A 21,054-nucleotide genomic window follows, 5' to 3' on the forward strand; every position below is an offset into this window, starting at 1 on the left:
ATGTGGAGGAAATTCACTGATTTATATCACTCCTCAATCATAGTTCTGTGAAGTATTATCCAATATTTTTAAATTAATCTAGTTCAGGATGTGAATATAATACTTCAAAGCAAAAGGAAAAACTACATTAAAGAAATGGAAAATGTCATTGCTAGTTCCAATTTCTTTTTCATATTCAAACAATTATTGTGTGTTATCAACTTCATAGAGAAAAACAAGTTGGTGAAGTTGTTTTCCTATATTAAGCTCTCACACAGGTTAGTAAAGCATCAGAAGTTAAAATAGTATATAATTTCAATTTTTTTATCTCTATTATTTTTCGCATATGTTAATTTTTAAACTTTTCAGATAAATTACCATAGAATACAACATTAGTATTGACTGCTTTTTTTCAGCCCTGTACTTTTTCCAGTAAGTCAGTAGGTGTTATACTCATACTGATTCCAACAAGAATTGAAACAAACTATTCACTAAGTGAGTAAACTAGGAAGAACTATAGTTTCAGCTACAGTCAAAATTACATTCTGTATTTTAGAGTCATGTAGAAATATATGGGCAGGTTTTCCCTTTTTAAAATGGTAAAAAAAAAAATTCATCTACTGTTCATCCTGTTTTGGAAGGTCACTACACAGCCATCATGCACTTTTCCTGTTACTAAAACATGCAAAAAGTATTTTAAGCCTTTTAAAAAACTAATGTATTCACTAATTGAGAGAAATTGCATGACAGATAACCAATAAAACATCAAGGTGTTCTGCAGAAATAGATTTTTTGAAAACTGATTTCAATTTTTAAAATTAACTTCAGTTCTGATCTTTCATAACCAGAGAATCCAAGGATGAAATACTGGCTATGTTAAGTTGATGGGCAAACTGACATTAATCTCAAAGAAGCTAAGATGTCAGTGTTGATTCACACTTGTAAAAGAATTCAAAGTAAAATTTGTTTCTTAAATTTGATATGCACTGTTTTTCTATTGTTTATATACTATGATATTTTAGATGGTTAATTAATACTCTGAGACAATACCACGAAAAGAAGCCTTTTTTTTTCTTGGAGTGGTGAAGGGGAGACAACAACATTTCTGAGGTCATCTCAGGATGTGAATACTCCTAAAGAGAAGTTTTTCTTTTAATATAATGGAATATATCTCAGATACTATCTACATGATTTTGAGGCTACTAACACTGTACCTATGTGATATTCCTGCAGTTAAAATGAGGTGTCTTTCCTTTTCTTCTTTAAGCAAAGCTTTTCTGCCTCTAAGAACAATTGCATTGATTTCAGATGCATGTATTATCTGGAATCTCTGCCTGAACATATGTATTATCAATATATTTTCACTTAGTAGCACTGAGTTTAGAATTTGCCAAAGCCAATTGAAAGACATTGAAAGCATTGGAAAAATGCTCTCCATTTTAAATCTAAATATTCAGTTAGTCTAATTGTGTATGGACTGTTTTTAGGAATGTGTATAGATTGTTTTTAGGATGGAGGCAACACAAGGTCCATATGCTATCATACATTTTATACTCTGGTTTATTAAAGTACCATCCTGGAAGACGTCACTGTACACATAAATTATCTAAAGCTTTATAAGAAAAACTAGGGAAATGATAAATGCTCTGTTAGAACAGTATGGGTGGATTTAGCATACTCTAGGGGAACATAAAAGTAAAATGAAGTCTTCTGCTACCATAGCAATAATGTGAAAAATTAACATTCATTGTAATTTATCTACCTTTTAAAAGGGTGTTTAACAGGCATCTTGGGTGCCTTAACAACAGATTTACTTAATTTTTTCAAGATATTATTGAGTTAAGGGTTTATGTGTCTTTTATGTCTTTAGCAGTCACTAAAACAGTTTTTTGGTAAACATTTTTGTGTACAACTTCTTTCTCTCTCTAGAATGAAGTTCATCTTAATAACTTCACCCCACTAGACTGAAACAATTGGAAGCAGAATCATGGCAACAGCATCCACTCACAATCTTTATATTTCAATATTCTGATATGACTCACGAAAAAAGGGAAATTGACTCACACGAACAAACTTTCATAACTCAGGAAATGGTATTTCCCTAAAGTTTTTCTCAACTGATGTAAAAAACAAATTTGTTTGGAGTTATTATTTTTATCTTAGTTTTTAACCTTACACACAAAGTTACAATTGAAAAAAAGTCTTCAGAAAAAAGTTTAGTAGAAGTTTAAAAAGATGTCAGGTTTATAACAACACTATGGTCAGAATTTAGCAAAACTGTCACAATTTTAACAACAGCATGCACAGTAACAATCTACACTTCTTGCATAATATCTACTTTAAGTGGAAGTCTTCATTTTCATTAGGGACTAAGATTTCTTCTACTGATCACCACATATTAAAACATCCCCCTACCTTTTACTGACACCATATTGTCAACAGGGAGTACAGGATTCCAAAAGAAGTCACGACTGCATCCTCAATTACATTATTTCATAGCATCTGTCCAAGCAACTATCACAAACCGAATATATTTTTTTCCATTCATTAACATTGTAGAAGATAAGAAAAGGCATCAATGGACATAGCACACAATGTAAAAAGGATGAATAAAATAAGCTTGCAAATACTGAAATTTACTTTAAGATACTGAATGCAAAACTTTCTAGTATATTTTAGGGTTTTATAACTGCCTTATTTTTGCATTATCCACACAAAAAGCCGCAAGAGATTGGTCACTTCTCTTCTGAAGTTATGCTATCAAATAGAGAGGAAGAACTAGGTTGTAGAAAGGGAAGTGCAAAAAAATATCATTGCATAAAAAATGTCAATAAAATAAGAAAAGTCAGAAATAGTGGCCATGACCTGGAGGATTTTTTGACAAATAACAGAAAAAGAACAGTATGCTGTGCATGAATTAGGACATTGTCCAGAAAGACAAGCATGTAAACATATCGTCCAAAAGGAACCAGTTACTCATAGATCAAAGAAGAAAAACTCTCCTTCTAAAGCCCATAGAAACTGTTGTATTAAATAAGTTCTAACACCCAGCTCTGTCTAATTCTTTGAATTACTGTCTAGAGGAGCTCTCTGTACCCAGTGATCATGATAGGAATAATCTCTAATAATTGAAGTTGTTTTTTGGAAGCACCCCAATTCAGCATTTTGCAAAGGAAGAAGTGTCAGGTCACCATCAAGTTGAAAATGAAGGTGACATTTTGTCTCTCTTTAAAGTTTGCATCTGTTCTTTTGCTAAATTACTGAAGCTGCTTTTGTAATTCATAATTTCAACCTATAACAGAGGTTGACATGACATCATTTGTACTTCCTTTGAAGTAAGATATATAAAGCTTTGCTCATTCCTGTCTTAATATAAGGCTGATTTTGAATAACCCACTTAACCCATTTACAATAAAAATGTTAAGTGAACATTTATAGAGAATTTTTTAATCAAATATCTACATAACATTTTGATTATTATTACTCAAATGCCCACAGGAAATTAATTTAGACCCTTGTTTTCAGCTATACCAAAATGATTGCACTATAAGAGATCACTCATTTCTAATTAAAAAAGAAACCATCCAGCCCATGCTTTAGCCATGTATTTGTTAAACCTACAGGATTTTATGTATTTTAAAATGTTAGGTTGGTATTTTGAACATTCTGCTCTCATAATGAGTCTATTGTTTGCTTTATATTTTATTAGTCTTTGCACAGAATAATGGTAAATAGAATTTCTATCCGACTATGTTCTGGAATTTAGTTAAACTAATGATGAACAAAAGGATGAGCATCAGGTCTGATAACTATCAGGATCAGCTGAAGCAAAGAGGGGCCGGGTACATTCAAAATGGCTCAACCCTGTCATTACCTGCAAACAACAAGCAGAGTCTATGTTCAAGCTCTAAATGCTTGGAAAACAACCTTCTTTAATGTTTTACACTTTTTTCACTTAGCACTTGCTAATGTTAAAAAGGTATATACTTATTGCAGCACTTTTCTGCATTTTGATGTATCGAGTGAGAAAGAGTAGCACACCTGGAAAAAATTAAAGCTAATATCTTTGGGGAAAAAATGGTGAATATTTTGTCTTACACAGTCAGAATACAGTCCACTTAAAGTAGGCTATAACCTTCAAAATGTGTGTGTGTGTCGCTTTCACTTTTTTGTTTTTCTTATTCATAAAATATGTATAAAAATCCACATGTAGGAGCTGTAAGGCTATGTATATAATTTAACCATAATTATTTCTTCATACTATTTATTTTTACAGTGATCTTTTCAGCTCTAAAAGTACATACATACATGTAGTCATTTAAGATTTTCTACTATGCTAATGAAGACTAATTCTGTCAGAAAGCAAGAGACAAAGCTTATTCAACACATCCCAGACTTTAAGCAACACTAAAGAGTCAGCTACTGTGTAACTGTGAAACAGAAAAATTGCATTCCTTTTTTTGCCTAAAAAAATCTAAAGACTACAAAAGTCATGGGTAGAAGATTGAAAGAGTAAACTGGCACTTTCAAGATTATTGTACAAATCTGTTAAACCAAGCAGGCTAAATTTAAATAAAAAAAAATAATAGCATCAATGCACATTAAATTAGTATTGCTATAGCTTGATTGTAGACATGATCAAATCTGTAAATCTAAAATTGTGCTCACTACAGCTGGAGTTGTTTCCAAGGGGACTTTAGGGGTCTAACCAATGAATAAAGACAACGAAGTAGCTGCTGAGTAGAAGCTTCAGGAGTAAGAACCTACACATCAGTTCTGATTCCATCTGCCAGATATAAGGGCTTCTTACTTCTAACAGAACAGAAAAAAATATTTTGATACTTAAAACTAAAAAAGCCATGGAGGAATTGAACAAGCAATGCTCCAACTGCAAGGTTGATTGGGTCTGTTTGCTTTATGATGTTCATCATTGAGAACTATTCGTTATCGCAGTGGGGACACTCCCTCTCAGACACAGGCTAGTCTTCATTTAATCTGAATGAAATCTTGTGAAAGTGGAAAGAGTTTGCAAATTCCTCAGTACTATAAGTAACAAAAAGAATATTATTAAACTTAATATTTAATTAAAAGAAACCACTGTAGGAAAATATTTTTGACCCATGTTGGGCACTATGCTGTAAAATACGATTCTTTCCCAAGTCTGAACATATTCTTAAATTCAGTCTGTCAGAGAGAGCAGGTATGCCTTAATTGAAACATATAAAAGTAAAACTGCTAATCTGACCACTCCGGAAGTATAAAAGTCTACATATGACTCTGTACATTGCAGGACATTTTAGAATGTGTATTTGCATAACCACAAACCAAAAAAGCTACCAACTGGGCTGTTTATGTGAATATTTTCATAAGTTACAAGCAGAAATAATCAGTGTATAGTTTGTGTTTTGAAAAGTGTGTAATTTCTAAGTCAGATCTCAGAATAATAAGGAAATTGATTCAAATCACTTAGACAATAATATATTTTCACCATGAGATACAGATCTTCTAAAATATTCAAAAGTTTTCATTAAGATCAAAGAAAAAAACCCAACCAAACTCAAAACCAAACCAAACCAACAAAAATTTGAGCCATAAAATAGTTGTTATTTTAAAGATGTACCCAAGGTGGCAATAAGTGCTTGTAATTTAAGCTAAGAAAAGACAATTCTCTTTATCATTCTTTAAAAGGAGGGAATATCACCTTTTACCATGGCTTAGGGATTTTCAACAGCTATACTAAGATGAGAAGGATACCACCTAGGAAGTGAGTTTGACCTTTTTCAAAATATGTGAATTCTGTTCTTACTTTTCAACTTTAGTTCCAAATCAGAATATGAGCCATTCCACATTTCACCATGAGGCACACAGGTATGTAAGGTGCAAAGCACTGAGCTTATCGTAACAAGCATACACAACATCAATACTGAAAAGAATGTGCATATATAATTGCATCCATAGCTAACAGTCTGGGATAACAGCAGCGGTTTCCCCATAGGAGACAGAAAGGCTGCCAAAGTGCATCATGTGAGAAAAAAAAAGGGGATCCTTAGGTCAGTGATCTTTCATAGTTGCCCAGAGAGAAGAGCAGTGAGGAAGACAGCCTGCTGCCTCATCCCCCCAGGGCTGTAGCTGGCTCACCCTGCGTGCCTTAAGGAATCCGGCAGCTACTACTCAATTTACAGTGTTGCAGTTGCTTACACATATGACTCTGTTCTTCCAAAAAACTTTTGTGAAGATGTTCTACCTTCTACTTTAATACCTGTGGATAACACCAGAAAGAGAGCTTTTTATAAGTGCTTGTAAGGTAAAGAAAACTGTTTCTAACCTTTCTCATATTGTCTGAAGACATCATAACTTTTCCTCCCCAGTAAAATTTATTTTATTCTTCCTTTTTTTTTTTTTTTTAAGAGAGACAGCCACATTCGTCTTAAAAGATCACCAGAAAGTTCAGAGTACTCTGAATGTCACTACACTTTCAAAATACTTACAGGACACATTCAAAGAAGTGGAAAAGAGGACAAGTGGACTGGGAGGAATGCAGGGGAATTGTACGGAAAGTTAGGGACAAGGTCAGGGAAGCCGAGGCCCAGTAAGAATTGAGTCTATCCATGGATATCAAGGATAACAGGAAGAGCTTCTGTAGATATGTTGCAAGCAAAAGAAAGAATAGAGATAATGTGGGCCCTCTCCTTTGATGGAAGGAAACGGGAGACCTGGCTACCCTGGGCAAAGAGAAGGCTGAGGCTCCTGATGACTTCTATGCCTCAGCCTTCAACGGTAAGTGCTCCAGCCATGCCACCCAAGTCAAGAAAGGAAAATGCAGGGACTGGGATCTTCAGCTTTATACTGAGAATACTAGATACGTGTGTGTGTGTATATATATATATATATATATATATATATATATATACAGACATACATACACATACATATATATAAAAAATATCTGACTCATGGATTTCTTTCATCACAGGTGTGGTTTGGTTTTTTTTTCTGTTTCTAGAGGAAATGTGGTATATACCAGGAAAGAAATGTAGAAAGCCCAAATTCCAATCTTACATAAACACATACTTGGAAACATAGCACACAGAAAATGGAAAAAAATAAGAGACTGTTTTCTAATGATGGGTGTGTGACAGCAGCACACACAACATTATCACAAAGGGTAATACTAAGGAATACAGAAAGTTACTTTTCATAAATCCAAATTTGATAAACATGTTATATGTTGATAAACAAATCGCAACTTCCCACATGTTCTGAAAACTCTGAGACAAATTGTTAAATATTACTAATATTTTTAATTTTTTTCATTCTAGTTAAAAAGTATCTTTGGTAGAGAAATTTCAGATGTCTTAGGAAAAAAAAATCACTCCTTGTGGAGCTGATGAAATTTGATGGAATTTGTTGTCAGCAACGGTTCACACAAATGTCACCATTTATTGATACTGCCTGGCGACATGTTTGAGACTGTACATCTGAGAGGTGTGTTATTCCTTTGTTTCCTTTAATTATGTTTTCATTAATACAGTAAGAAAATCAACTATCAATTTAATTCTCTACTTTTAATTTGACATTTGCAACATTTATTTCTCAGTTCCTAAATTAAAGTTTAATTCCTTTTCCAAATCAAATAAACAGTCTGTTCCACCAGCCCCCATCTATTCTATGAACTCCTCAATGTATGTCCATGGCACTTCAACTTGCTTTTCAGGTCACCAAGAACGCATGACAGGCACCTAAGGTCAGAATCTCTACCTATAAAGCACTAAATAAAAGTCTTATCAAGACGTCAATATTGGTGTTATAAAATTAGTAGTACTACAAGTAAATCTGCTTGTCCTCTTTAGTCACATAATATTATAAAGATGTTATGAAGACCTACAGTACTACCCAAGTTTACTAATTTGGAGGTTGTCCTTAAATCTGCTGGAGTTTGCAGAGGTGGAAATTGAATAATTCCCTCCATATGCATTCATTCATTTTTAGCACATCAAAATCAGCCAAGTCTCCTTCTGTCTCTGTCTAGTTAAACATTAAATACTGAACTCCTACCTACACTACAAGTGATAAATTACATTTTTTTAAAATTATTCCTACAAATGCAAACATGCATCTGATTCCAACTTTTTTTTTCCATTCTCTTTTTTGTCAGTCTGAGCCTGTTGAAATACTGCTGTGCAGTGGAGCAGGGGACAGAAGGGATCACCTGATGACGGAGGGAATACGTACTCTTCAAATCCATATATCATATATTGTAAAAGACAATTGACAACCTCCTTCTGGTATAAATCACATGCTCAAAGAATCTCTCTTTGTTTTCTTTATATCAGAGTCAATCAAACAGAGTACATGGATGTTTACTGTGAGGTTAATCACTTGACAGTAATTGCCTCCCTGTACTGACCAAATAAATCAATTCCATACAACAACAACAAAAAGTTTCTGGTTATTGAGCTTAAATAAATACAATTGATTACTTGAAATCTCCCAAAGCAACATAAATTATAGGATTTCCAGACTCATCTAATTACATACCACAATTCTCTATAATTTCTGTTAATGGAGAGGGCAAATGGGATACACTGAAAGAGAAAACAAACTTTTCACCATTGAAAGAAACTGTTGCAATTCAACCTAACGCCCAACATAAGTGTGTTACTAGTTGTTGGTATGCAATAGATTTGTATATTAGATACTAAAAAGGAGCAAGGAAAGCCCACAAAATAATTTCTCTAAGATTTGTTTCTTGGTTTATTAGGTATTTTGAAGGTGTAAGAACTCATACATGCAGGCGTCTGATAGCCACATGGATCTCGTTCACCTCTAGTGTTCCAAGAAAATCCTTATTTTGCCTTCTTTTATGAAATTTACTGTGTAACTACACAGCATTGCATAGATCATTATGTACTCCTGTCTTCCATTGTTATCTTATAATTCTAAAGACTGATTTTCTACCTTAGGTATATGTTCAATTATATGTTTTACGTATTTTTAAAACAGAGGTTGGACGTCTGGTGAGGAATTGAAAATTCAGTGGACCATTCTTCATACTGTTCTGTGGACATCACTATTACAGTACATATTTTGTTTTCATCTATAATGGATTTTACATATTGATGTGGTAGTTTTAAATGCAGATTATATTAAATGTATCTTGTTCAATTGCTGTTTACTAAATTATAGTTTATTTATGTTACATAATTACTCTGTGGAACTTGATACTTCAAAATGTTTTTGCAGCCAAGACTAAATGGATTAGAAAAATAATCAGACTAATGGAAAATAGGTTAATTGGTAGCCACAGTGAATGATAATTGAGATCAGGAAGTTCTTGAACTATTATAAACTGCAGAAAGTGGGGAGAGAATAGCAGGGGAATAATGCTACTGCCCCTCAGTCACGCCCTGCTCAGGCACCGGTCACACAGGTGCAAAGGTCTCATTGGGACAGAGCTGCTGCTCCTGGGTTGTGGCTACAGCCGTTCTCACATCCAAAGACAATTAGAGCTAATACTATTGAGCTATTGCTACAGCTATTTTTAAATCCCAAGGCATTTAATCACATGAAGAAGTATGATAAGATTTAATAATCTTATTTTCTGTTAGAGGTAGTGCTTGCTGAATTTGCCTGTTCCTTGGCCACATTTTCCAGTCAAAAGAAGGAGCTCCCCACAATCTTTTGGAACAGAACAGAAGTCAGACATGTCAAGGTGCTAGAGAAACCACTGTGAAGTATTCAAGAGAGCTTAAATGTATGAGCATATCTAGGCACACAGCAAAGTTGTGTGCAAATGACTCAAATACACACAACTCAAATCACAGTATTCAATATTTTTTATATAAATACAGGAGATATAGCAAGATCCTGTAATTACCTGTAACTGTTAATTCCGTCGTTCTTCTGACAACAAAGAATCCATATTTTAACTCACAAGTGTAATTTCCAATGTCATCCTCTCTAACTTCCCGAATGACAAGAGTGTCCTTTTTAAACACAATACTTGATCTCCATGTCTTTGACTTGCATTCCTGTTTAAAGATAATATAACACTTCAGTGACTGTTGGTACACTTAAAATGGACCACTGTTTACAATGCTGCTCAAAGCTAAGGGGGTTAGGCAACAGCCCAGGCTAGTTATAAACTGTGTATACACTAAACATCTAAAAATCCAGTCCATTTAGGTGTTGATTAAAAAGAAAAAAGACTGGAATTTTATCAGCTGATTTAATATTTGTGCCTCTGTCAAGAACAAGGAGTTGATTCCTTTGATGGTTTTCTTTTGACATTAGTTTGCTGAATGGCTCCCATTTAATTTATGTATTTACCATTACACTTATGCCTGTGATCTATTACTTTTATACTGCCATCAGCTAGGCAGGCAAGGATTTTTATATTGCCAGCAGCTTCAGGCAACGATTATTTTTTTTTCTTCATAATAATTATTTTTTACATTATAACAAAAAAATTTAGAGAAGCAGAAGACTATGAGAATGAAGAGAAATATATATATATATACATATCTTTCTAAAACTATCTAAAAATCAAAGCTCTCTGAACTTAGAAAATGTGAGTTTTTAATCTACAAAAATATTGTATTACAAACACAAAATCCAAGATGAGAATAAGCAAATAATTGGTTACATTTCTCCTATCTTAGATATGCTGTAAGTTAATTTGAACCATATCTCTCTAGGCCACAAAATTTCCCCTATTAGATAGCATAGCCTTGTAAACCATAATTAATAGTATTTATATTATTGTGTAAATTATCACACTTCAGAAAAATAATTAGAATGTATACCAGTGCATACTTAAACTAGGACTTCCTATATACACAGACATCTGTAAAGGTCTATGCAGACAAAATACACAGAACATAAATTTCCAATTTACTGAGCAGTTTGGGGTCTTTAAATAGAGAACTGGAGTACTGAGTATTTCATGTAGATAGTAAGAATTGAAGAACTCAAGCTGCTGTTCATGGAAGTTCCAGTGCACTACACACAGGGAGCACTATCTGCAAGAACTTAGCCTTTAAGAAAAGATCTAGAAATCAGTACATATAGTAAGATTAAAAAATGAAATTATATTTGCAAATATAACCTCAACTCATGCAGAAATCAAAGTTCTGGTAGTATACGCTGAATTTCATGCTGCAAAATTAAGCCATTAATTCAGGTAAGAGCATGCACAGATATCTTATAAAGGTTACGAAAGGAAGCATTTGAATCTCTCTCAATTAGTTTGTTCTTCTCTATCATTGATTCTGCTGCCTGTTCTTTACAAATTTTAAAACAATCAAAGTTTCATAACACATTTAGATCATGAAAATCAAAAGAACACTGCATAGTATCTTTTTGAAGGTATAGATCGATTGCATTCCTTACCTTATACCACAGAATTTCAGGCTCCCTAAATGGAAATAAAAAATCCTCAATTTCAGGGCATGAGATTTCCTTGCTTTTGCTAAGTTCAGCTTTCTCAAAATATTTCATCTTTGAATTGTAGCAGAGTCCAGTGTCATTTTCACCCACCGTCAGCGAAATGGACACTTTCATACAGTAAGTTGAGTTTCTGTAATGCAATAAAAACAGAAAGAAAAGTCTAATATAAAAAAAAAAAAGACTAATTGCCAATGCACATGACATTGTTTTTCATCCCAAGAAAAAATTAGAAAATTTTGTGTGTATTTTATAGCTTTTCATCATAATTTTGCTTCTTTCTCACCAGTAATGACAATATTTAGAAGGTGCTGATTTGCCCTACCCTATGACTAAAGGTTTATTTCTCCCTTTCATCAAAATCTTTCTAATATTAGTGTCCTTACTGTGTATTTGAACAATTTCCAAAAAAATAAGTAAACAATAACAGATCCATGTATTTAGCAGTGAAACTATACAACCAACTTGCTCACAGACACCGTTTTGGCAGCTCTCAGGAGGGAAGGGATCATACTGTGATACTACAGGCAAATGACAAATTGGAATTAGAGCCCCACACCAAGACCCACCTATTTATTCATCAGCTCTGAGCATTCCTTAAATGTGTTGGCCTTTTTGCAGACTTTAATTAAAAAGAATCTTGTGGCCCTTTTAATCATACAAGGAAGGATGTTTCAACCTAACACAGACCAACTTGTTTACTTTAGCCTTTAATCCCCACATCCCAGGACAAAATGTTGTTTCTGCATTACCTACAGCCTGCATTAGTTTGTTCTCTCTCCTGAAACTTATTACTGACTCTGTTCATGGATGTTGATAAGCCAGGCAACCAGAGAGTAGGAAACATTGTCTGCCTTCCCACATTTCACTGTGTGATTTAATTAGGCTCAGAGACAAAACTACTTAAAATTTATTTATTTATTTATTTTCATTTGAGTTTCCAGGTGGGCAGTAAATAAGTGTGTAAAGTTGAGTACTCCCCAGGAACACACTGCAACAATGCAAGATTTCTCTCCTAATGTTTTGTAAATGCATTTGACCCTTGATTTGCTGAATGAGGATCCTGCAGAGAACACTAAGGAAACATTCATCTCCTTATCTCCATTCTCAGGCTCTATGAGCTGATTATTATTTACAACAGAATCCAGTGTATCAGACATGGGAGAATCTCAAAGATCCATTTCTTAATATGTTTCATTTCTCTGTTCAATAAGAGAGAACAGAAATTCTTAAGGATAAAGAATAAGAATACTTAATTCAAAGAACTCTAGAGTCCAATTTTTGTAGAGAAAATGTAACCCTGTAAGGGAAGCTCTGTAAGTAACTATAAAATTATAGAATAGTCTTAGAAAGTAAATTCTGGAACAGAATGACTCTTAGCTATCCAGTTAGTTCATGGATTTGTAAGGAAAACAAACACAAAATTATTTCCTTATAATGAAGCTGTAAGTACAGTTTATTATCCCATTAAGAATCTGTCTGTATAAAGCAAAGTTATTTAAACTTTATGCAAAGCAAAGAATGAAGTCACTGAATATGGATCACTCTTGCTGCTTTTAAGCTGTTAAAGAGATGATCACCATTCTTACCTGCATATGCAATTAAAAATCACCCTGTTTTTAAAGGACACTTCTTCATTCATGTACCTTATGTTATTCCTCCATTAGGATGCTACTTGGAATATTTTTTTTTTTTAATCATGTGGTTTGGAAACATCATAACAAGTCAGCTAATTCTGTTTTTCCGAATTGGTAAAATTCTTTTTCGTTACTCTAACTCTTGGAAATGGGGAGAAGGCCTGAACAATCCATCAAGCTCTGAGGTTCAAGAGTATACTAAATAGAAGAGAAGATTCTGTTATTGGATGACAGGGAGCAATATATAGAGACGTAATTGGTTATAAAATTTTCACATTTAAATATTCTCTTTTGATCCTTCCTATGTGTTTGAGCATTATGTTGTGTTCATGTTACTGAACCTCATGATTTAAGTATTTCTAAAAGGACCTAGTAGGGCAAAAAACAAACAAACAAACGACACTTAACTGTCCTTCCATTCTCTGAGAAAACAAGGTAAGTAAAATTGTCACATAGGGATCTTTCAAAATTCAGAGTACATTGTGCAAAAATTATGATTTGATGTTTTGATCTACTAAAAAACTCTGTTCTGAAACAGTGACAATGTCAATTGCCAGACATAGAATTCCTTCTGGTGCACATCCATGTTTCCATCACAACAGCAGATCCTTTACCAGATGTAGCTAAGGCTTTCTGCTCCATAAGAGAAGTATTTTGGAAATATCCCAGAATGTTTAAGTTCATTGTTTGAAGATGATATTTCTAAACTGTCAGACACAAGATACTAAAAATTTTGGGGTGGATTCTTTGTTAGCTGACAAAGAATTTGAATGTTTCTTTCAAAAGTCTAAAGTGTCACCAAAAGAACCTAAAGTTCCAGATGCCCACTGGTGAGACAGACTTTCTTATTCTGACTCCAAATATGAACTGCACTGTCATTATGACTCATCTCATACTCCGTGTCAGAAACCAAGGGTGTTGGTTTGAAACAAAACTCAGAATGACACAGAAGGCAGAGCTACACAAACAGTATGAGCAAAGGAAACCAAGCTAATGGGCTCAGAGAACAGAAACAGAGAAAGAAAATTAAGTAGCCCCCAGGTGGGAATGAAGAAGAAGAAGAAGAAAGAGGAGGTGCATTTGCTGATTACAGCTAGAGCTTGAAGGATACAGTAGATGTCAAAACTCTCAGGTAGCAGAAAAAGTAGCAGGCAGCAGAGCCCTCTGGCAAGCATGCATATACAGAAGAGGGTAAAAACTGTTCATGTGTTAGAATTAAGAAAATTTTCTGTATTTCTGTTACTGGAGGTACCAGATAAAAAGCACAAAACTATACAAAAATCCTCATTTCTTGAGCTAAAGGCATTTTAATAACCTGTATTAGCTAAAATAACTGTGCTTTAACTCATCACATGATACTTTTGGGGTGTTCTTTCATTTGTTTGCCTGGGGTTTTTTTCTGAATATGGTAATAAGAAGTGACAAGTTAGTCAATTTTTTGTTCTCTAATTAGTCCAGTCACAAATGTAGTGTACAATTTGCTAGAACCTTTTAGCACATATAAGTGAAACTTTCCATTTTCTTCTTTTATTCAATAGATTTTCAAACACTACAATAGTGAGATCCAAACAGTACAAAATACAAAAACAGGAAGCAAGAATCTCTTTGGGGATTTTTATTTAAGATAAAAAATCCATTTAAATCTTAAAAAGAAGTTAAAATAACAGGTAATTTGACAGAGAGAGAAGGAGGGGGAAGAAGATGAGGCAGTGGGGGAAACAAACAAGAGAACACACATGGATCAAGAACAGCTTCTCTAAACTTTAGCACTTGCAATATTGACATCTAAATTTAAAGGAATTGCTTAGAAAACTAAGCACTTAAACCATGATTTTTTTATAAAATACATCTCTGAAATGGGCCAGGTGGGTTACTCCTATGAAACTATGCTTTTTTTCATCCAAAAAAACCACTGGTAATTGTCAGTCTCCTCTTCAGCCTCACCAGAGAGAGCTCAGGAGTGGATTTATACAGCTCAGTATTCCCCAGGCAGCATCCCTCATCATCTCTATCCATGACAGAAGGGAAACTGGGACTCTACCCATTGCTTGTCCACTCTGGTGGTTTGCCATCATGCTATTTAACATGGTAAACAAACTGAAGAATAAACAGGAAGCCAGAAAATCTCTTCTATGTGTTCCCTCATCATACCAACTGAGTTGGAAAAGTAACTTTATTTCCAACTCCTCGTAAACTGGACATTAAAAAGAAAGTCTGACAAAACTCTTTTCTTCACAGCTTTGTTTTAAATTTTAATAAGTGAACATAGCCACTGACGTCAATATCCATTTTCTATAAATGGTCTATCCCATTTCTGAAGAAAACTTTTGTTGACTTCATTAATTAGTTTTTTCATGGGTTTGCAGACACAATTTTGTCCTTTTTCAGTCCAAGTAACTTCTGTTAGAATTATTTGGATGCCTGAAAGCTGGAGAGTAAAGCATTCATTCAAGAGAGAAACAAAAACACGTTATTGATAATCTACTCGTGCTCTTGGCCAGTAGCTCCAAAGGCTCTTTGTGAGCTTTAAAACTTTAGCACAAAAATTTTTAAAGCCTCTACATAGCAGTGGGGTTGTTTGAGGACATGCCTGAGGCCTTGGGTCACATGGTGAGTGAGGAAGGCCAGCATATCATGCTGCAGCCAGAATTGCTATCGTGCACTGAGGTCCCCTTGGTGGCAGGATCTGATGCCCCCAGCAGTCTGTGGCTTTCGGACCATTTGCTCAGGACAGCAGTTCACAAACTTTATATGCAAAGTTCCCTTCTGGTGGGTTTGGTTTTGGTTTGCTTGTTGTTCTTGTTTGGTTTTTTCCCCCCCAAACTCTGGAATGGCTGACTCCCTCACTCCTGGCTCCGACAGCTGAAATTACAGATTACCTTTTCCACAAAGCTTCTGGAGCCAACTGAGCTGCCAGTGCTGGGGCAGTGCTTCAGGCATGGGGAAGAGGGAAGAGAAGTGGAAGGAGGTGGACAGAAGACGGCTGGAATTTTCCTCTGTGCTTCAGAAATTATCTCCTTCTTCCATACCCTGGGGGGCCAACCCAGTTTGAAAACTGCTTTTGACCTCAATTGAATTACATAAGCACTGATTTCTTCCCTCGAGGGTCACCTAATTATGTGCATGATACTATGAAATAACCCAGTGCACAGGAGCCTCCAGGACTATTTGAATATCAATGCTCTGCATGATACTTGTTGTAATAGGTTTGAATTAGTCACACCAGAAAATATTGTTTGGTTTTAATGCCTGTTTCCATCCTTGGAAGCCAAAACCTTCACATTTTATCTTCTTCTGACACAAGCGGTACATGTTGCCATCCCAAGTTTCCTCTCCAAGCCTGCCAGAAGAGGATGTCAAAGTACAAAGTCTAACTGCATTAGAATAACACTTGCCTTGTGTTAAAGGGAGCTACTGAGTGATGTGAAAGGCCTTTTATTGATGTCCTGAACAATAAAAATTAAATAAAAATTAGCCTTTAGAAAGGGAATTTAATTTTCTTATCCTCAATATACTTTAAAGCTTCTTTTGGGGGCAAACTAGAAAAAACATATGTGTAAATGTTTATGTTATTGACTTTTTTGAATGATCTCTGTCTTTTTTAAAGTCTAAGTGAAATCTATTCCTTTACAAGAGCTGGAATCAATCTGATATTGATTTTCAGATTTTAATAAAACATCACTTTCTCAGGAATGCTTGGACACAATTATGTCATTAATCTTAATTAAGAACTTGTACTGGTAATTATATGGAAAGCAAAATTACATAAATTACATAAAATTAACTACTTTCCCTATCAAACCTTTTCTTTGAAATTAAAACTTTCTTTCAGATAAAAGAAAAAAAAAGCCATATTCTTATGGTTCAGGAATATAAATCTTTTTCTGTAATGCAACTCTCTACTCCTACAGTATATAAATCTAAATACATTTCACTTGAAATTAAGCCTTTTTTACAGATAGCTTTCAAAGAAAAGTCTCGTATTCTTACAACATCTGTTGCTATAATCTATGTCTATACATACATGCTTATAAATCAGTCATATTAGGAATTCCAATAATTGTAAAAGTAATCAGAGTATGTGTTTCAAGAAAGTTACCAAAAAAGATTTAAAAAGCATATAAATACTACACCTGTATGTTATTCACCGTGAATAACAGTGAATTTAAAAAACAACTTCCTATTAAAATATATTGTATGGAAACTCCTGCAGAGAATAGCACTTACATATGGATTGCAAGTAAAAATTTTAGAGGTTGTTAAAAAGGATAGGAATAAATCAGAAAAGCATTGTACTGCACACGATGTAAATGGTGAGTAAAATATGGATTACCACTAGTCTGAATTTAATAGTACATTTAATATTTTAGTGCTACTTACAAATTTAGTGCTAAATTAGCTACTCATTTCAGTAAGGTTTCCCAGGACCGTTAGTGAAAAAATTTTGGGCCAGTGAGTCACGAAGTGCTAAAATGGAGATGTGTCAGAATGATACTAAATATTTTCACTGCAGTAGATCGATGTATATTACCAAAAGAGACAGAAGTATAAAAAGCAGTGAAGTGTACCCTTACAGATGAAAATCCCTTTAGCTTTCTACAAACTGCAGTAGGGAGATAATACCTTAGCATGAAACGCCTCTAGGTATACTATCTCCTCATAATTCAGGAGATGATGGCACTTGCTTTTTCTTTGGAACCAATGAGCATGAAAAAGAATAATTTTTATACCTTACTTAGTACCATGTGTCAGAATAGCAGAAATGCAGTACTGTGGCTTCTTTGGAAAATTACAAGTTAATAGTTTTATTATTCCTCCAATTTGTTTCATTTTTAGAATCGCAGAATCTCAGAACGGTTGAGATTGGAAGGGAGCTTTGGATGCCATCTGGTCCAACCCCCTGATCAAGCAGGGTCACCTTGCCCAGGAGCATGTCCAGATTGCTTTTGAACATCAACAGGGATGGAGACTCCACAACCTTCCTGAGCAAAGTGTTCCAGGTACAGTCACTGTTATGGCAAAAAGTGTTTCCTGATGTTCAGAAGGAATACTCTGTTTCAGTTTGTGCCCATTGCCTCTGGTCCTGTCACCAGGCTACACTGAAAAGAGCCATGCTCCCTCCTCAGATATGTGTATACATCAGTGAGATGCACCTATGCCTTCTCTTCTCAAGGCTAAACAGTCCCAGGTCTCTCAGCCTGTGCTCATAGGAAAGATTCACTTGTTCCTTGATCATCCTCCTGCACCTTCACTGGCCGCTGTCTATGTTTCTCTTGCACCAGGGAGTTTGAAACTAGACATTATACTACAGGTGTGGTCTCACCATTGTTGAGTAAAGAGGAAGGGCCATCTCTCTTAGTGTGCTGGCAACACTTTGTCTAATGGAGCCAAGGTCGTTATTGGCCTTCTTTTTTGCTGCTGGGGCACATTGCTGGTTCATACTCAATGTGGTTTTCACCAGAACCCCCAGGTCCTCTCCTTCAAAGTTGCATATATTGTTGTTCATGGCACATCTGTTTTCTCAGGTGGTTTTTCACTTGTACGGGGTGGAGAGGAACTGTTAAACAAAAATACTTTTCCCTAGTATTATATAAAAGGGACAGAAAAATCCATGCAGTTGGTATGAGAATGACTGGGAAAAATGCATACTTATCGAAGGTAGAGGCTCTTAGAATTGCTTACTCTTTGGTGCAACTGTGCATGCTTGAGCAGCTGTGCTTCTGTGTTCAGGAACAACCAAGTGTTTTTACATCCCGATGACTCAGAAGGTCATCAAATACTGGAATGTCTTTATCACCAAATCATCCCTCTTGCAAATACAATCGGCCTTCTTTTGTAGCACTAACAGTGAAAATATTATTGAAAACAAAGCTGCTGCTGAATGGCTCCTCCTTGTTCCCTTTCTTTCCTTGCTGAACTTACAGAAGTGCAACCTACAGCTCTCAGCTAAAGGCAGATCCTGTTGTTCAGTCTCAAATACTAAGTTAGAATCTTCTGTTCAGCTGTTGAGCAGCTGCATTAAGAACATCCCTTGAAGGTCTCTGTCTTGTTTCTAAATGATTAGATATTTATCTCTTGCTAACTCGACATGAGTGTGTTCTTTTCTGAATAGAGATTTCTCATGTTCCATTATCAGTTACTCATTAAAGGTAGATATGGACAGAGATATCCAACAATTATGACATTTATTACACATATTAGAAGAATTACATTTGTACATGAATAAGGTTCCCTTGAAGATCTCTCCATACCTGTTTCTCATATCTACCCAGTAAAAATGGGAATATTTGAAAAATCATCACGTTTATTCAGTTACTGCTTCAAGGCTGTTTCCTAGCATACTGATGCCACTTCCCCAGACTCCCGAAAATTCTCTAATGGGATTTCATTACAACCCTGAACTAAAAAAGTAAATAATTCCCATACTTATGACTTTTACATTTGTAAAAAACCCCCAACAAACCAAAACCAACCAAACACGTGCACACGTACACACATGGACACACAAGAAAAACAAACAAACCAACCCCCAAGATCTCAACACACCAGTTTTAGTTATACTAGTTTTAGTCTACTTTCCTAAGAAGAAACAACAATTCAGAAATCAGTCAGTCTTTACCAGTTGCAGGATTAAAAAGAAGGTAGAATGACATCTCATAGATGAATGCAAGAGCATTGCTGTGGGCAGGTTGAGCTAGAACTCAAAGTAGCATTTCTGCAGAAGAGGCAGGTTTTGGCAAAGCTTAACCTGCTACCAGAGCAGAACTTTGGAAATGTGTAAGAATTTTAATGAAATTTATACAACTGAAGACCTCAGAGCAAGTCCTGAATTTTCAAATGAGAAATCCACTAAATGCAGAAAGGGCAGAAGGATTTGAAGAAACAAATCATTAAACAAAGGAATATAATACAATTTTGATTTGTCCTTCATCCGAGGACTATAAAGTACAGGAGAAACTTATCTATTAATCATTTTTGACTGTGTTCATAAGAACAACCTTACCACAAAATAGTTTCCAAAATTGCCTGAGTGTGATCTGTAACAAAATGATAAATAGTTTTAAGTCACTCAAATTTAATCTCTAAAACATGATTCAGATCCACTTAAGGCTGTAGCTGAAGATCAGAATCATGGAAGCTCAAGCAACAGAAACCAATATTCAAATCATGTTCATATCAACAGCATCCCTGAAGATAAATATAGGCAAGCAAGGACTTCCACCCATCCCAGTTACTTACTCTGCCCAGTGTTGAAAGTGTTAGTTCTCCTAAAAGAAACCTCCAGAGCTTCTTTCCAGTTTGAATGTCTGTCCTTAAATGTACTAAAAGCCATCTTTATATCCACACATTCAAAGGAAAGTGTAGGAAAATTAACAGCTTTACAGAGAAGAAAACAGGGCTCAGTGAGCCATTTTAGATAAATGCTATTCAAGGATCCCTTGGAACTATTTTCTTGAAGAGGCTGGGACAGCCAAAGGGACACACTTTTTGTTGTAAGGCTCTCAGACCATGAGTTGTGACTCCATGCTAAAGAATTATTAATTGCCTTCTTCTGCAGCATCCCCAAATAAATTAATTCTTGTTTTCCTCATCTCTTAACATAATGTGAAAAACCGACAGTTGTGAACCTTCACTCTCCTGATGCTACCTTTCCATCTCCAGTGGCAAAGCCTAAGTAGAGCATGAAACATTTGAGAATTCAGCAGAGCCTCAAGTTTCAAGTATATGAAATCATACTCTTCCTTGTCTCATATTATTACCAACCATCAGGGTAATCAACTGACCTGAAAATGAAAAGGTTACAGAGGCTTCAGCCCAAACAAACGGTATGAGGACAAGGCACAGGCAGCTGCCAGACACCACAGTTATTTATTTTCATTTCTTGATTTAGTTTTCAAGCTTACTGCTACCTCTCATCCTCAGAAGTATGAATCATCAAGAATATCCAGACACAAAAATCCAAAGTCATGTGAACAGTGGTAATATGAATATA

The 21,054-nt window shown here is 35.0% G+C and overlaps 1 protein-coding gene across 2 annotated transcripts in view; it reads right to left on the reverse strand.

Moving 5' to 3' along the window:
- Nucleotides 1-21,054, reverse strand: part of IL1RAPL1 (interleukin 1 receptor accessory protein like 1) — a 690,660-nt gene that overhangs the window by 258,012 nt on the left and 411,594 nt on the right. For both annotated transcript variants that reach the window (XM_051795105.1, XM_051795106.1), the window contains 2 exons: nucleotides 11,371-11,557; nucleotides 9,857-10,010 (listed from right to left, as the gene is read on the reverse strand). In XM_051795105.1, the coding sequence (XP_051651065.1) occupies nucleotides 9,857-10,010; nucleotides 11,371-11,557 (341 nt within the window). The remainder of the gene's footprint in view (nucleotides 1-9,856; nucleotides 10,011-11,370; nucleotides 11,558-21,054) is intronic.

Source organism: Manacus candei, unplaced genomic scaffold, assembly GCF_025592945.1.
Source record: "Manacus candei isolate 608988 ecotype Guabito, Panama unplaced genomic scaffold, ASM2559294v1 h1tg000041l, whole genome shotgun sequence".
Taxonomy (NCBI): Eukaryota; Metazoa; Chordata; class Aves; order Passeriformes; family Pipridae; genus Manacus; species Manacus candei.